Here is a 15,514-nt window from a genome sequence, read left to right on the forward strand (position 1 = left end):
TTTAAAATGCCATTCTCTGAAGCTGCTATGTATCTGTGAGGAAAACAAGGTGGGTAACCCAGATCCGACTCATTAGAAAACATAACATGCAGTTTACCCGCGACTAACAGTGGCTCTCCAGGGTTCCTCTCAAAATCGTCTTTTTCAATGCCAACTTCCAGGAAAATGGAGATGTCAGCAACTGACAGTACAATTCTAAAATAAGTTATACCCTTCCAAGTCCATTAACTTTAGTGGGCTTAGAAGCCTGTAACTGTGTTTAGGATTGTTAATCTGGGTCCTTCTGCATGTATTCTCATGAGCAGCAGACCCTCTTCTAGGACTAGAGTTGCCACTAAAACAAAATGTTGACACAAATGTGAAGGTTCACATACACGAGGAGTTTCAAGGAAAGCAGGAGGGGGCGGAGTTCCACACATCCCTACTTTGAGGTCTCAACAAAGCCCTTTTCAGATGTTAAAATCACATGTACCAGGAGCCAGTGGTGCACGAGAGCTTACACTACCACTGATCTTCCCAATGCACAAGGCTTCCATTTTGTGTGAACAGGGGCAACATATTTATTATGTATACCCTTCGTGGATATGAACCTGAAGCTTGGAAAATCCACTGGTCAGTTCATGCACACTGTGGAGGGGCTGTGGCTCAATGCTAGGGCATCTGCTTGCCACGCAGAAGTTCCCAGGTTCAGTCCCCAGCATCTCCAGTTAAGGTTCAAGTAGTAGGTGACGTGAAAGTTTTCTGCCTGAAACCCTGGAGAGCTGCTGCCGGTCTGAGTAGACAATACTGACTTTGGTGGACCAAGTGTCTGATTCAATATAGCCAAGCTTCGTGTGTTCATGTGAACCTATGTGCATGTGGTAAATACCCACACTGCTCCATTCACACAACATGGCAACTGTGTGTATTGGGAACATTGCTGATGGCATGTGCTCCCATTGAGCATGGTTGGCCTGATCCTTGTACCTGTCACTGCATTTCTGAGAAGGACTAATAAGAGATACATAATCCCACCACAAAATTCCCACCACAAACTGCTCACTAAGTGGTGAGCAGTATTGAAAGAGTGGAATTCTTCATCCTGGATACGCTGTAAGATTCATTTTCTTTCTTTCAAAGCTGTGTTGGTTTCTGACACAATGGGCAGAAGGTTCATTACAAAATCTGTGTTTATTCAGGGAAATGCAATTTCGAAGTCATTCCATCAATTCATTTGATAATGGAGGGCTGAAAGCCATAACGCCATCCAAATGATTTTGCATAGGATAGGCTGAAATGAAGCTACTGAGTATTATGAATTAAGGAGAGAGGCTGAAATAAAACTCAAGGCATCAGCACAATACGCCAATTAAGTGAATCACTGAATGTATATAACAGAGACTGAGCTAATATTTGATTACCGAGATATAAAGTACAATTTGAGATTAATTCTTCGGGCATGCAGAATAGCAATAGGTATTTGTCAAAAGCTCGACAAAGACAGCAGCCTCAGATAGCGCATTAGCCACTGTAATCTCAGCAGGAGTATCTTTAATACTCAAGGGGACTGGACCGTAGATTTTTCTATTTAGTTTCCACCTCAGAATGCAGTCTAGGCATCATTAGATACTGGTAATGAATTCAGATGTTTGTACAAGAGAGGGCATGTGGCTATGCAGCCATTATTCAAAGCGCTACTCGCACACAGGATAACTTACCCACATTGGTTAGGGCAAAGCAGAGCAATTCCACGATGTGTCCTTTGGAAAATACATCTTGAGGATGGTGAAAAACATAGAAAGTCCTGATAATAGAGCTCCTGCATTAGTTAATAACCTGCAAGATTAGTTAATAACCTGCATTACTTAATAACCGGCAACCCTTAGTAATATATTTTTTTCTTGTTTTCAAATTCCTTGGATGGTTTTCCCATGCAAGAAGTGCCAATTCCCCAATAGGACTCTATGACATTGAAGTCCCTCCCCAAACCCCACCCTCCTCAGGCTCCACTCCCAAAGCCTCCTGACGGTGGACCTGGCAACCCTAACTTAGAGGGGTGCCCCCATTTTTCTTCCGCTGCCAAGGATGCATTGGTGATACTGTGGAACGAGGCAGGCTGTAGTGGAGAGACCTAGCCTGCCTATTTTTACTCGGTTTTCCAGCGCAAAGGATTTTCATCACATGCACACACACAGAAAGAGAGAGAGAGAGAGAGAGAGAGAGATCACTCTACATCCATAGACAAGAATAGCCACTGGTGGTTTTCAGTGGAATATCAGACATTCAGATGTTGTGCGTTGATGGTCTTTTTCTACCTCTGAGCAACTGAACGTTTTTTCGTGCTGTTTTCCCACCTTTGCACAGCTGCCTTCTTTGTTGAAATTATTAGCTAATAAGGAAGTTTCTCGCTATCTCTGATGCAAAGACTCTTCCAGCCAATGGTGACATTAATTAGTACCTGGAACATGGCCTTTTGAAATGGGGCCCTATGGAGTCAGCTGCCTTCTGAGACCTGACCTTGTAGACCACATACACACAATAGAAGCTTCCTAAAACCTGCTTTCAAAGTAATGGTGATGAGGGTCTTATTATGTCATTTGTGGAGACAATGGGACAGAAGCCTCCAAGGGTCACATGTGGCTTGCCAGGCATGCTTTGAAAAGTGTTTCTTTGGCATGTGGTGAGAACTGCTGAAGGAGGAAAGGAGGTCTTGGGGGATCCATTAATATTTTTCATCAAAATAGGGGTGCTCGGGTTGCTAAAGTCTGAAAACTGCTGCTCTAAAATATTAATTTGAATGTCCTGAATTACACTGAAGGGGATCAGGTACCCGGCTGATGAAGATAACAGATTTGGGGAGATTGATACTTTATTTTTTTTAAAAACGCCCAGCAAAATAGCAGACAATAAAGCATCTCTTCATACCAATCTCTTCATACCAATAAAGCATCTCTTCTCACCAATTGCTCCCTCATGGACTTAAGGTGCTACTGGACTCAAAACCTGGATAACCTACAAGAACCATCTCTTCATAGTTTCTTTTTATTCACACTCTTTACACAGATCATAATTTTATAAACCTCTGTGATTTCCTCTATTGTCTTAAAAAAAATGTAAGCCCCCAATTGTTTTGCATTCTTCATAGAGAAGATATTCCCATCCTTTCCCAGTTTCTAGGTCACACTACAGTGTGATGGCATGTTGAGTAAGAAAGAGAGAATATGTAGGACTGGTTAGTTTTAGATAGGATAAGAGCCAACATTTTTAATCAGGAAATGTAACTTTGTTTTTGGCAGATCTTGAGCCATTGTCATTGAATTTAGAAAGTATTTTGAAGAGAGAAGACTGTGTAGTAACTGAGACAATCCCTGAAACATTGGAAAGGCCAGCAGTTTTAGTGCTACCCACAAGGATATCATGTGAGGTAAGACCCAATGGGTTATTTTTTTTTCAAGTGCAAGTAAAAATGATATTATTATGTTTCTGCTTTCTAAATAGCCTTTCCTTTCTCCAGTTCCAGGAGAGAGTGCAAATAATAATAAAAAAAAAAAAACAGACAAGTTTGACTTGGTTGCCATTGTCTTCATCCCTTCCCTGACGAAGGGAGCTTTAACCCCAGAAATCTTATACCCTAAGAATCTTGTTGGTCTCTAAGGTGCTACACATGTACATGTTGACTGTCGACACAGCTGTATCTTGCATTTTCCATAGTGCTATTTAGTTAAAAATCAGAAATTTTATGATAGTTCCTTCCCACACGCATACTTTAGTGCACCCCTTACACCTCACTGTTTCATTTCTGGCCGTGTGCTTTTCCAAGAGTGTGGCACTGGTTTGAACAGGAAAGGACAAGGAGTTGGATCCCACAGATCATTTCTTCACATGTCAGGAGTGCGGTGGTGCAGGTTCTCACCAATTGCTCCTTCGTGGATTTAAGGTGCTACTGGACTCAAATATAGCTACCCTTATAGTGGAATCCTAAGCAGAGTTGACCCATCTGTTTGTTTAGAATGGAGTAACTCTTCTTAGGATTGCATTGGTAATGACCGAGCTATTATCACCTTTACATGACTGTGTCTCAGAATGAAACTTATCTCCCTGTAACTTGTCAAGCAGCTTCAGTTGACATTAGAACTTTTTTGTCATTTTATTCTTCATTATTCTGTTTGAACATCTAAATAGCTATAATTCTAACTTCATAGGACCCTGAGGAAATATTCATTCTTCTGAGAGATGAAGTCCCCAGTGGCTCAGTAGAGGTTGAATTCATGACAGAAAATCAGCGAATCAGGACTCAGCCAAACTTCTGGAATCAAAATGTCATGTTTATGAAGACATTACGTAAGAGAATTTTTTAAAATCCTTCTTGATTTTATCCTCCTTTGAGGTAGGATAGGCTAAGGGAGAGTGACTGGCCCAAGGTCATTCAATGAGCTTCATGGCAAAGTGGAGACTTGAACGCAGGTTTCCCACATCCCAGTCTAACCAGTACACACCATACTGGTTCTCATATATTTAAATAGACATAACTTGCTTTATGCCCTGACTTGGATGACTCAAGACAGCCCGATCTTGTCAGATCTTAGAAGCTAAGCAGGGTCAGCCCTGGTGAGTATTTGGATGGGAGACCACCAAGGAATACCAGGGTTGCTATGTGGTGGAAGGCAATGGCAAATTACCTTTGTTAAGCTCTTCGCTTGAAAACGCACTTGAAAATCCACTGCCAACTTCCAACATATTCAAATGATCAGAATTTCTAAATTCAGTGCATGCTTCTAAGGCTCAGAGATGCATTTTCCAAATAAAAGAGGCAGTGTTGCCCTGGTGAGATAATTACAGTTGAAAGTGGAGCTACTAGGTACACATATAGTACACAAAAATATTATATTATGGTAGGGTTGACAACCTCCAGGTGGTGGCTGGAGATCTCCTGCTATTACAACTGATATCCAAGCGACAGAGATCACTTCCCCTGGGGAAAGTGGCTGCTTTGGCCATTAGACTCTATGGCATTGAAGTCTCTCCCCTTTCCAAACCTTGCCCTCCTCAGGCTCTACCCCCAAAATCTCCAGGTATTTCCCAGCCATGAGCTGGCAACTCTATATTACGGACCCCATGGATGAAGAAGGTTCTGGGGCACTCAGGTCCTCCTCCTCTTCCCTGACTCTGATCCTGAGTAGCCTAGAGTCAAAGTCAGCACATCCTCTTTGGCTGTCCTCCTCCTCTCACCTTATGAAGGGTGCACTGAATCTGGTGCTGACTTCCTGGGTATTGCTGGCTTCTCCCCCTGCTCCCAATAGATCATTGTTGAACAGCAGGCAGAGGCTCCTTAAGGAGGCCAGCCCCTTCAATCAGTGGTGAGCCAGGCAGAACCTCAAAGAGCCCACTGCTGTCATTCAGTAAGTCAGACAGCACTTGAAAGGGCCTGCTTCTCAAATTGGCTGCCCAAATGGGCATCCATGTAGCTTCCCCACCTTTAGGAGGCATGCCTGGAATCACTATAAGGATTGAAAGACAGGCGGTTCTCTTCAGCAGTGTGAGCATCTACGGAGTGGCTTGGCTTGAAAGTATTGTTCGACAGAGTGTCCCAGATCATGAGTTTCTGATCATCAGCAACAGATCCAAAGAGAGATTCCATGCTTGGAATCAGTGTCTGCCCCACCCGAAACACACTAAAAAGGAAATGTTATGCACATTTTAGTATTGGAAAGTAACAGATAGGTACAATCCAATGATGTGATAATTCAGACCATCTAGATTTCTCCTGAATTTGAATGTTACTCCTTCTATTTGATGGGAGGCAGGGTGTCAGTTAGGGTCACAAACTCCAGGTTGGGGAATTCCTAAGGATTTGGTGGTGGAAACTCAGGAGGGGAAGGATCTCAATGTGGTATAATGTCATAGAGTCCATTCTCCAAAACAGCCATTTTCTTTACAGGAACTGGAGAGCAGAGTAATTCTTGAGTAGTCTGGAGATCAGTTGTAATTCTGGGGGGTGGGGTGGTGGTGTCTCCAGGCCCCATCTGGATGGCAACCCTAGTGTCAGCGATGGTTTATCTAACTTTCCTTATCCATGTTTTTTTTATTTCTATTTTATCAGATTTTCCTGCCGGCATTGTAAATGTAATTGTTTACTGTGAGGGAGTCATTAAAGCAACAACACAGATCGAATATTACACAACAGCAGAAGAGATTGAATGTATACTTCAGAAAGTGGCAGATCCAGTAGCTTTTGCTTGTCGGGTAAGTTGACCTCTACATTAAGTTAATAAAAAGGTGGGCAGAAGTGCCAGTATTAGATAAGAGAATGTACATCGTGTTGTACATTCAGCGGGTCGATGGAATAATAATGAGGAATAGATCAATAGGAAGCTGCAAAAAGGAAACCAGTTGACGACATTCCTAGATGTAACATCTCTGCAAATACGATAAATCACAGTTGCTTAGCTGCTATTCACTGCTGTCTGTCCAGAGTCGTAGCTGTGCATGACGGTTTCCATATATAAAGGACACATTCTTTGTGCCTCAAAGGTAAGGAATATATATATATATATATATATATATATATATATATATATATATATATATATATATATATATATATATATATATATTCTTACAGCTGATATCAATCACAACCTTGGTAGAAAAAAACAGAAGGAAACATCCTTCTGAAATTAACTTGTGTGTACAGACCTATTTGTGGCCAATTCCCACGATACAGCATCTTCATGGCTGCAACAAGGACTGGGAGTTGCATGCCTCCCAGACATGTGGGGGCTGAATTCCATGAGAGTTGCCCATGTGGAAAAGGGGTTTCAAGCCCCCCCCCCCCACACACACACACACACACCATGCCTTTTTTGTAAACTGAAACAACTCTGGGAAGCTGCTATTTGCTCCATTGAGGACTTTAAGTTGTCATTACATGTAAGGTTCCCAACCAAGCAAATACCTGTTCCCCAGGGCTATTTAAATCTGCAAAAATGGTGCAGGGAGTAGGGTTGCCAGATATGGTCCAGCTACCAGAAGGAGACCAAGGGGTAGGGTTGCCAACTCCTGGGAAATACCTGGAGATTTTGGGGGGTGGAGTCTGAAGAGGATGGGGTTTGGAGAGGGGAGGGACTTCAATGCCATACAGTCCGATTGCCAAAGCAGCCGAGGACAGCCGCACATTTATCGGGCCGGGGACCACCAACAGATTATTCTCAGCAGAGCGTAATGCTCTTTGGTGGGTATACCAGGAGAGGCGGTCCCAAAGATACAAGGGTCCCAGACCGTGTAAGGCTTTAAAGGTTAAAACCAGCACCTTAAATCTGATCCGATGCTCCAGCTGGAGCCAGTGCAGTTGTCGGAGCACTGGCTGTATATGGTCTCGGGGCGACGCCCCAGTAAGGAGCCTCGCTGCCGCATTCTGTACCAGCTGGAGCCTTCGGGTCAGTCTCAAGGGCAGCCCTACGTAGAGCGAAGGTATCTCTGGGGAACCCACAAATACATGTGGTTTGTGTGGATCTGGCATCCGGGATCCATGTAGCTAGTCTTCTAGTTTGGTACTCTGTTCATGAACTCTCTGCTTCTGTCACTGAAAACTAAGAAACTGTGAATGTGTGGATCTCCATGTGCTTTTCGGATTCTGGCAGATCTTTGAGTCATCCTCACTAAATAAATAGGGCTGCCAGCTCCGGGGTGGGAAATACCTGGAGATTTTGGGGGTGGAGTCTGAGGAGGGAGGGGTTTGGGGAGGGGAGGGTCTTTAATGCCATAGAGTCCAATTGCCAAAGTGGCCATTTGCTCCAGGTGAACTGATCTCTATCGGCTGGAGGACAGTTGTAATAGCAGGAGATCTCCAGCTAGTACCTGGAGGTTGGCAACCCTAGTAAATGAATAAGGATAGGCATGTGGATTGCTTCTACCAGTCTTGAGACAGCTGAATACCGATTCACAGCCAGCCATTGAAAGGTTCAGGAATCCACAATTAAAATCTGTGATTAACCTATTCCTCAACTGAATGGATCAATTAAGGCAATCAATAGAAAGCATTAAGCTTACAGTGCATAGCTGGCTCATGGGTAGGTGTTTGATTTTCCAAGAGGTTTGCATATTGTCGTGCAGATTTCCCATTGTATATTTCAGGGTTTTAACCACAACTAAGCAGGAGAGGATAGAGCCTCTGCAGTGGAACGGCTGCTTCTGCCAGGGCCATATAATGGGAAAAAGAAAATCCATTGAGGGACCTGAAATATCATTTGTCCAACGGTGGCCAGTCTGAGTGCACTTGACGTGTCTATATCGTAATTGGAAAGCAAGAGCAAAAATAATAGCTGTGTTTGTAATTCAGACAGTCTCATTTTCCTGTGACAAATCTACCGTGTCTGCTGCCTAAGGCATTATGCTCATAACAAAAGGATTAATAAAAAATGATGCATTGCATTATTAGCAGTTGGCTAAGGGCACTGGTAAATTCCATTCAAGCACACATTTTTAAGGATACGGTTGTTCTGTTAAAAGTAGCTGGCATCATAGTGGAAGCAAGATGGGACTTGCAGAGATTACACTGGTACCAGGAACGGGCAACCACAGGGGGAGGCTTTAACATCTATGTCTAGGGTTGCCAACCTCCAGGTACTAGCTGGAGATCTCCTGCTATTACAACTGACCTCCAGCCGATAGAGATCGGTTCCCCTGGAGAAAATGGCCGCTTTGGCAATTGGACAATGGCATTGAAGTCCCTCGCCACCCAAATCCCGCCACCCAAAGCTCTGCCCCAAAAACCTCCCGCCAGTTGTGAAGAGGGACCTGGCAACCCTATCTATGTCCCTTCTGGGACCATCTGGTTGGCACCTGTTAGAAGGAGGAGGTGGTGGGCAAGATGGGCCATTGGTTTGATGCTGCATGGCTGCTCTTACAAACTTAGTGCATTAATAAGTTTAAACCTTTGAATTAAGAGACAGGCCATAATTATCTGTAGCTGAACAGATAGCTAAAATTTGAAAGCGTTTCAAGGTTTTTAACGTCGTTAAAAGTGTGATTCTATACAAAGGAATGCAGTTCCAAGTTCATTGACTTCAGTGGACTGAGAAAGGCATAATTCTGCTGAGTTCTGCATTGCTAGAATCCTAAAAGCAGTGTGAAGGTAGAAGAGCCTAATCTTGTGACCTACAATCATAATAGCATAAAAATGGATTATGCCAGTGCTATCATTGCTATGTCAAAAAATGGTACAGATACACAAATATGTCCTTTTTCATTTCTTTTCGTCTTTCTGTGTTATCATTCTCAGCCTTTTTTGTTTAACCCGTTTTTCTTGCCGGAGTTCCTAATGTATTTCTTTCTTTTATGCCCCTTTTATTATTTATTTATTTAAAATGGGTTTTTATGCTGCCGTTCCACCCAGATAGGGCCTGCAAGGGAGCAAACATCAAACATTAAAACATTTCAATATTTAAAACATTTAAATTAAAGTATATATCCAATGTGTGTGTGTTAAGTGCCATCAAGTCGCTTCCGACTTATGGCAATCCTGTGAATCGACGTCCTCCAAAACATCCTATCCTTAACAGCCTTGCTCAGATCTTGCAAACCGAGGGCTGTGGCTTCCTTTATAGAGTCAATCCATCTCATATTGGATCTTCTTTTACAGCAGCCTTCAATGTTTCCTAGCATTATTGTCTTTTCCAGTGACTCTTGTCTTCTCATAATGTGACCAAAGTACAATAGCCTCAGTTTAGCCATTCTGGCTTCTAGGGACAGTTCAGGCTTGATTTGATCTAGAACCCACTTATTTGTCTTTTTGGCGGTCCATAGTATCCATCACGCTCTCTTCCTATCCTATTAGTTTACCTTATTTTACATGCATTACCACAGTCACTCTAAAGCTAAAACCCAAATGATAATATGCTTGTGAGAGAGCCAGCAAAAGGGCAGCCCAACCAATAAATGTGCTAGAGAATGGAGTCAGTGCAAATGAGAAATGGTCTGTTGTCATAAGAAAAAATGGGGTGGAAGAGATGGAGAAGAAGGCAGATGAAAGCAGTCACTGTATTTAGAGAAAATGGAAGGTTATAACATGGATGCACTCTTGAACATTTACTCCACTGTCATCTCTAGAAATGGGTTTTGCAGGCTGTAGCCATGCTTCAGAAACATGCGAAACCAATCTGACCAGAGATGACAACTGGATGAAAGCCAGCAAGTCTGATTGGAGGCATTTTTTAAGGCTTTACTGCATGAGTAACTATGTACGTGTAGTTGACTAACATGAGTATTGTAATGCCAGGGTCAAGGTATGTGTGACGTGGAGACATGCAGATCATCTCCTGCCTATGTGACTTCACTCCACTCATGAGTGCTCCGAATTTGATTGGAGGAGAAGAACATAGGGGAAAGGGTGCTTTCTGCTTAACTCCTCTCCCCTGGGCATTTCCTGATTTTAAAGACTCTTTAACACTATCGTCTGTTTTATTCATTTATTTACTGCATTTGTACCCTGCCTTTCTTCCCAACGGGGATCCAAACTTACATCATTCCCCTCTCCTCAATTTTATACTCACAACAACCATGTGAGGTAAGGTGAGATGAGAGTACGTGACTGGCGCAAGGTCACCCAGCGAGCTTCCATGGCAGAGTGGGGATTCGAACCTGGGTCTACCCAGATCTTAATCCAGTGCCCTAATGACTACACCACACTGGCTCTAAGTTTGTAACCTCAGTGACATGAAATACCCTAAATGAGCTGGTCTTTTTGCTATTTTTGAATGACAAGGTATGTCATAAGTATACGCTTAGCTTACTTCTTTCTGTCCTTCGTTCCCTCTCCTTTAAAGGCTTCCAAGTTTTCTTCAGCCGAGAAGATTGACAGGATTCTCACATTCCTTTTGACGAGCCCTGCAATTTCTTATGATTTTAGTGATTTCCCAAACGAAGACAAGAGCCATCATGATCAACATACAGGTGTGTAGTGTACGTGCTTTGTTTACTTGTTTGTTACTGCTTTGTGCGCATTTTGCTTATGCTCTGCCTTTCTCGCCGAAACCCAAGGCAGGTCACACAATTAAAAGCAATGCGGTAAGGACAATGTAATATTAACGATTCAGTGAAACCAGATGGAAAAATTAAGAACAACACTCTCCAAATAGTATAGAACATACAGCAGACAATGCAACAAATGGCCTGAAATTTCACAGACCTTGCCGCAGCCCAGATCCCTTCACAAAAAAATAGCTTCTTGAACAATTTCATTGTGCACATTCTTCAGAGTGATAAAAGCATGGGAAGCTTTCTCACCTGTTCTGACAGACCATTCCACCAGGTGAAGATATTCCTGAAATCTATGCCCATTGGACTACGCAATGTGCTCACTGTGCCTTTGACAGTTTGGAAGTTTCACCTACAGAAAAGTTCCATGTCTGGACTGCTAAGCATAATAATTAGGGATGCTAGCCTCCAGGTGGGACCTGAGGATCCCCCAGAATTACAGCTCAACTCCAGAATACAGAGATCGGTTCCTGTGGAGAAAATGGATGCTTTGGAAGGTGGACTGTATGGCATTATACCCCACTGAGGTCCCTATCCTCCCCAGGCTCTATCCCCAAACGTCTAGGAGTTTCCCAAGCACCCATTCCCCTTTGGTGGACAGGGGGGACCTGTCAATCCTAGATATGATATATCATTCTAGTCTTAAAAGAACTGCACTGAACACCTATTCACTTAACTTACTATCTTTAAATCCCTGAACAATTAGGGATTATGGATACCTAAAGGGACACTTATTCCATATGAACCTGCCCAGCAATTTTAATTTCCTTAGGAGGCCTTGCTCTGCGTTTTCTCAATATCTGATGTAAGATGGTAGCTACTCCTCTGCAGGGGCATCTCAGTTATGGGAATGCCCTTCACACAGCTCACTGTGTCCTGCTTAGCATGTGGAGCTTTAGGTATTGGGTTAAAATGTTTGTGTTAATCCATGCTTGGGATTATTTCCTCCCCTTCTGTCCACTGTAAGTGGTTATTTTGAGATGTTGGGTTATTATGTTGTGAATTGTTATTGCTAATTTTACAATTATAGTCTTAGATTAATTGTTTTAAATTTAACCTTTTTTAAAAAAAAACCTTGAGCTATTATTATTAGCTGCCTTGAAACCTTAAGGTTGAGCGGTGGGACCTAATGTTTTTTTACACAAAACAACATGTAAATATGGCAGCTTCTAATGATCACAGGAAACGGTAGTTGGTGCACAGTCTACTATATAAAGAGCTGGGGATTTATGACCTTTTCTGGCTCTCTGAGCATGAACACTTGAAGTTGCCTTCTAATGAATCAAGCCATGGGTCTATCAAGGTTAGTATTGTCCTTTCTGACTGGCAATGGTTCCACAGGGTCTGAAGCAGAGGTCTTTTACTTTACTGGCTACCTTGTGCTTTTAACTGGAGTTGCCAGGAATTGAATCTGGGACCTTCTGCATGTAAAGCAGATTCTCAACCACTGAGACACAGCCCCTCCCCATAGGGTTGCCAGGTCCCTCTTCACCACATGGCCTGAATTTATTTCTGCAGTACTGTCGCTAATGACAGATACGCACCTCAAGATTTAAATGTATTTCTTCCCTGAGCCCATTAACCATTCCCACAAGATGCAGAGGAATGAGGCAGACAGAACCAGAGCCTCTGAAACCTCGTCTCTAAGCCATTCTTCCTTTTCTGACTTCTTGTCGTGAGCATCTGGCTTCTATAGGACTGAAGCATGCAAGAGCCCCATGCTGCCGTGAACTGTGTTTATTGAGATAATTGCCACCCATGCATTGAGATTCTCTCCACTGATACAGAAGATGTAGACTTGCAAGGTCAAGAGTAGTAATTATCTGTAATTACTCTGGCCTCAGAACAAGGGTAGGAAAGGGGAATAAGCGCTGTCCATTCCAGTAAGTGATAATAGCTAGAATACAGGCACTTCTCTTGTGTATTCCGCTTAATAAGTAAAATACATGTCTTGGGCCTGAACTGATAAAGAACAGAAAGCCTATCTCTGAAATAAGTGTAGGCTTGCCACTCACTGGGCTTGTAAAGGAAAGGCTTTTGAAAGCTGGGATATCCAGAGCTTTGAGTCTTTCCACAAGTGGAAATAGTTTGGGTGATGAGATGTATCAAAGCTTTAAAAAACATCCAGCCAGGCTTAAACACCTTTATATCCTGTCCATTATTTGTCTGTTGGGCAGGTTCCAGGAGGTTCCAGGTTTCAGGGGAGGGGCAGTGGCTCAGTTTGTAGAGCATCTGCTTGGCATGCAGAAGGTCCCAGGTTCAATCCCCGGCATCTCCAGTTAAAGGGACTAGGCAAGTAGGTGATGTGAAAGGCCTCTGCCTGAGACCCTGGAGAGCCACTGCAGGTCTGAGTAGACAATACTGACTTTGATGGACCAAGGGTCTGATTCAGTATTAGGCAGCTTCATGTGTTCATATGTCCCTGCCCTTGCCTGTTAGCTACCCTTAGTAGTAACTGCCGCTTGCTCACTAGCTATATGCTTGCCTGCTCACTGATCCACCTATCCCTAGATAAGCAGTTCCCAAACTTTTTGGTATGGTGACCCACAAGTCCAAATTTACTTGGTATGGTGGCCCATTGAGGGCTGGCCCAAAGTTTTTTTGGTGCCCTAAGCAAACCACACAAAGATCCCTGTGGCACAGAGTGATAAGCTCCAGTACTGCAGTCAAAGCTCTGCTCACGACCTGAGTTCGATCCCGACGGAAGTCGGTTTCAGGTAGCCGGCTCAAGGTTGAGTTGGCCTTCCATCCTTCCGTGGTCGGTAAAATGAGTACCCAGCTTGGTGGGGGTAAAGTGTAGATGACTGGGGAAGGCACTGGCAAACCACCCCATAAGCAAAGTCTGCCTAGTAAACGTCGGGATGTGACATCACCCCATGGGTCAGGAATGACCCAGTGCTAGTTTACCCTTTTAAGTAAACTATGACCTACGCACTCATGTAGTCTAGAATTTCCATTTTCTACATGTTTTGAGACACCAACAAACATTGCACAAAGGGTGCAGCTGCCCCCACTGTAAACCCCAAGCAAATAGCATTCTGACATACACAGCCCTTGCATATGGAGGTTGCATTCCTGCCTTTGGCCTCCCTCTTCTTCTCTATGCTACTCCCTCTTATCCTCCTTAAGGTTGTATGAAACACTCTAAGAAGAAGAAGAGTTGGTTTTTATATGCCGACTTTCTCTACCACTTAAGGCAGAATCAAACCGGTTTACAATCGCCTTCCTTTCCCCTCCCCACAACAGACACCCTGTGAGGTGGGTGAGGCTGAGAGAGAATGACTTGCCCAAGGTCACCCAGTTGGCTTCGTGTGTAGGAGTGGGGAAACAAATCTAGTTCACCAGATTAGCCTCCGCCACTCTTGTGGAGGAGTGGGGAATCAAACTCAGTTCTCCAGATCAGACTCCACCGCTCCAAACCACCGTTCTTAACCACTACACCACGCTGGCTCTCTAGTATCCATCCACATGTATCTGCTGTGAAGAAAAAAATACCAACTAACGTATGACATGGAAGATACTGTTTCCAAGGTCAGATGTTGGTTTCCAAAATTCAAAAGAGCAATGGAAAGGGCAGGGGGGGCTAGGGAGGGCTAGCCTGCGACTCAGTTTCAGAGGTTTCATGACCCACTTTGGGTCCCGACCCCTAGGTTAGGAAACACCGGTCTGGGTGGCTGCTCCTTGACATCTTCACCACTCATGTGAGCAGAGAGGTTTGCCAGCAGCCACGGTGGAATGTTCATGAAGGAAGGGAACAGGACTATGGGAGAAGAGCCTACCCCTTAGGAGCCTCCCAATCCTATCACTGCAGTGGTGGGGCAGGGATTAGTGGAAGTGTGTCCCCCTAAGACTAAGGACTCTGGTGGCTGCATGACAGTATGAGCCAACATGCCAGGCCTGCATGTATGCTTCAGTGTCTCTTCCATTGATATAAATGGTAACTAAAAATGCCCAATATCCTTCCCCGAATTTCTCATGCAGTGGCTAATTGTATGTATACTCCAGCACACTGAATCCAGCTGTTGGACGAGATGCTCCTTGCCCTGCCTTTAAATATATTTCCCACTCATTTTGAAGAATGGAGCTGATCTGTGTGTCCATTAATTATATGCGCAGCTTGAATCCCCCCATGATTCCCCTGGAGGCTGTAGCAGGCTGTGAAAAAGTAAGCGATAATAGCTAGAAAAGAGGCCCTTCACTGTGCTTTCTGCTTAATAAGTTTAAAAAGTGGGGAGAATGCTTCCTGTTATGCAGGTGACTTCCTAGCTTTCTCCCCAGAGTATTCGGCTGTAGTGATGGTACAGCAGGGGCAGACTGGCAATTATGGCCACCGAGACTTTTCTCAGTGGGACTTTTCTCAAGCCCAACCTGGTCCAGGCCATTCCTGTAGCAGAAGGCTGTTGCCCAGCCTGCCCAAGCCTTGATCTGGGAGGGAGGAGGTGGTACCCAGCCCATCTAAGCCTTGCACAGCAAGGGAGTGGCTGCACACGGCTTGCTGGGA

General features: G+C 43.9%; 1 protein-coding gene and 1 non-coding gene across 2 annotated transcripts in view; one reads left to right on the forward strand and one right to left on the reverse strand.

Moving 5' to 3' along the window:
- Positions 1 to 15,514, forward strand: part of BANK1 (B cell scaffold protein with ankyrin repeats 1) — a 155,965-nt gene that overhangs the window by 37,665 nt on the left and 102,786 nt on the right. The window contains exons 4-7 of the mRNA XM_056855824.1: positions 3,276 to 3,403; positions 4,182 to 4,320; positions 6,080 to 6,222; positions 10,803 to 10,929. Coding sequence (XP_056711802.1) covers positions 3,276 to 3,403; positions 4,182 to 4,320; positions 6,080 to 6,222; positions 10,803 to 10,929 — 537 coding nt within the window. The remainder of the gene's footprint in view (positions 1 to 3,275; positions 3,404 to 4,181; positions 4,321 to 6,079; positions 6,223 to 10,802; positions 10,930 to 15,514) is intronic.
- On the reverse strand, positions 12,404 to 12,475 carry TRNAV-UAC (transfer RNA valine (anticodon UAC)). Its single transcript has one exon. It is a non-coding gene; the product is annotated as a tRNA-Val (tRNA).

The sequence above is a fragment of the Euleptes europaea genome, chromosome 9, assembly GCF_029931775.1.
Source record: "Euleptes europaea isolate rEulEur1 chromosome 9, rEulEur1.hap1, whole genome shotgun sequence".
Classification (NCBI taxonomy): Eukaryota; Metazoa; Chordata; class Lepidosauria; order Squamata; family Sphaerodactylidae; genus Euleptes; species Euleptes europaea.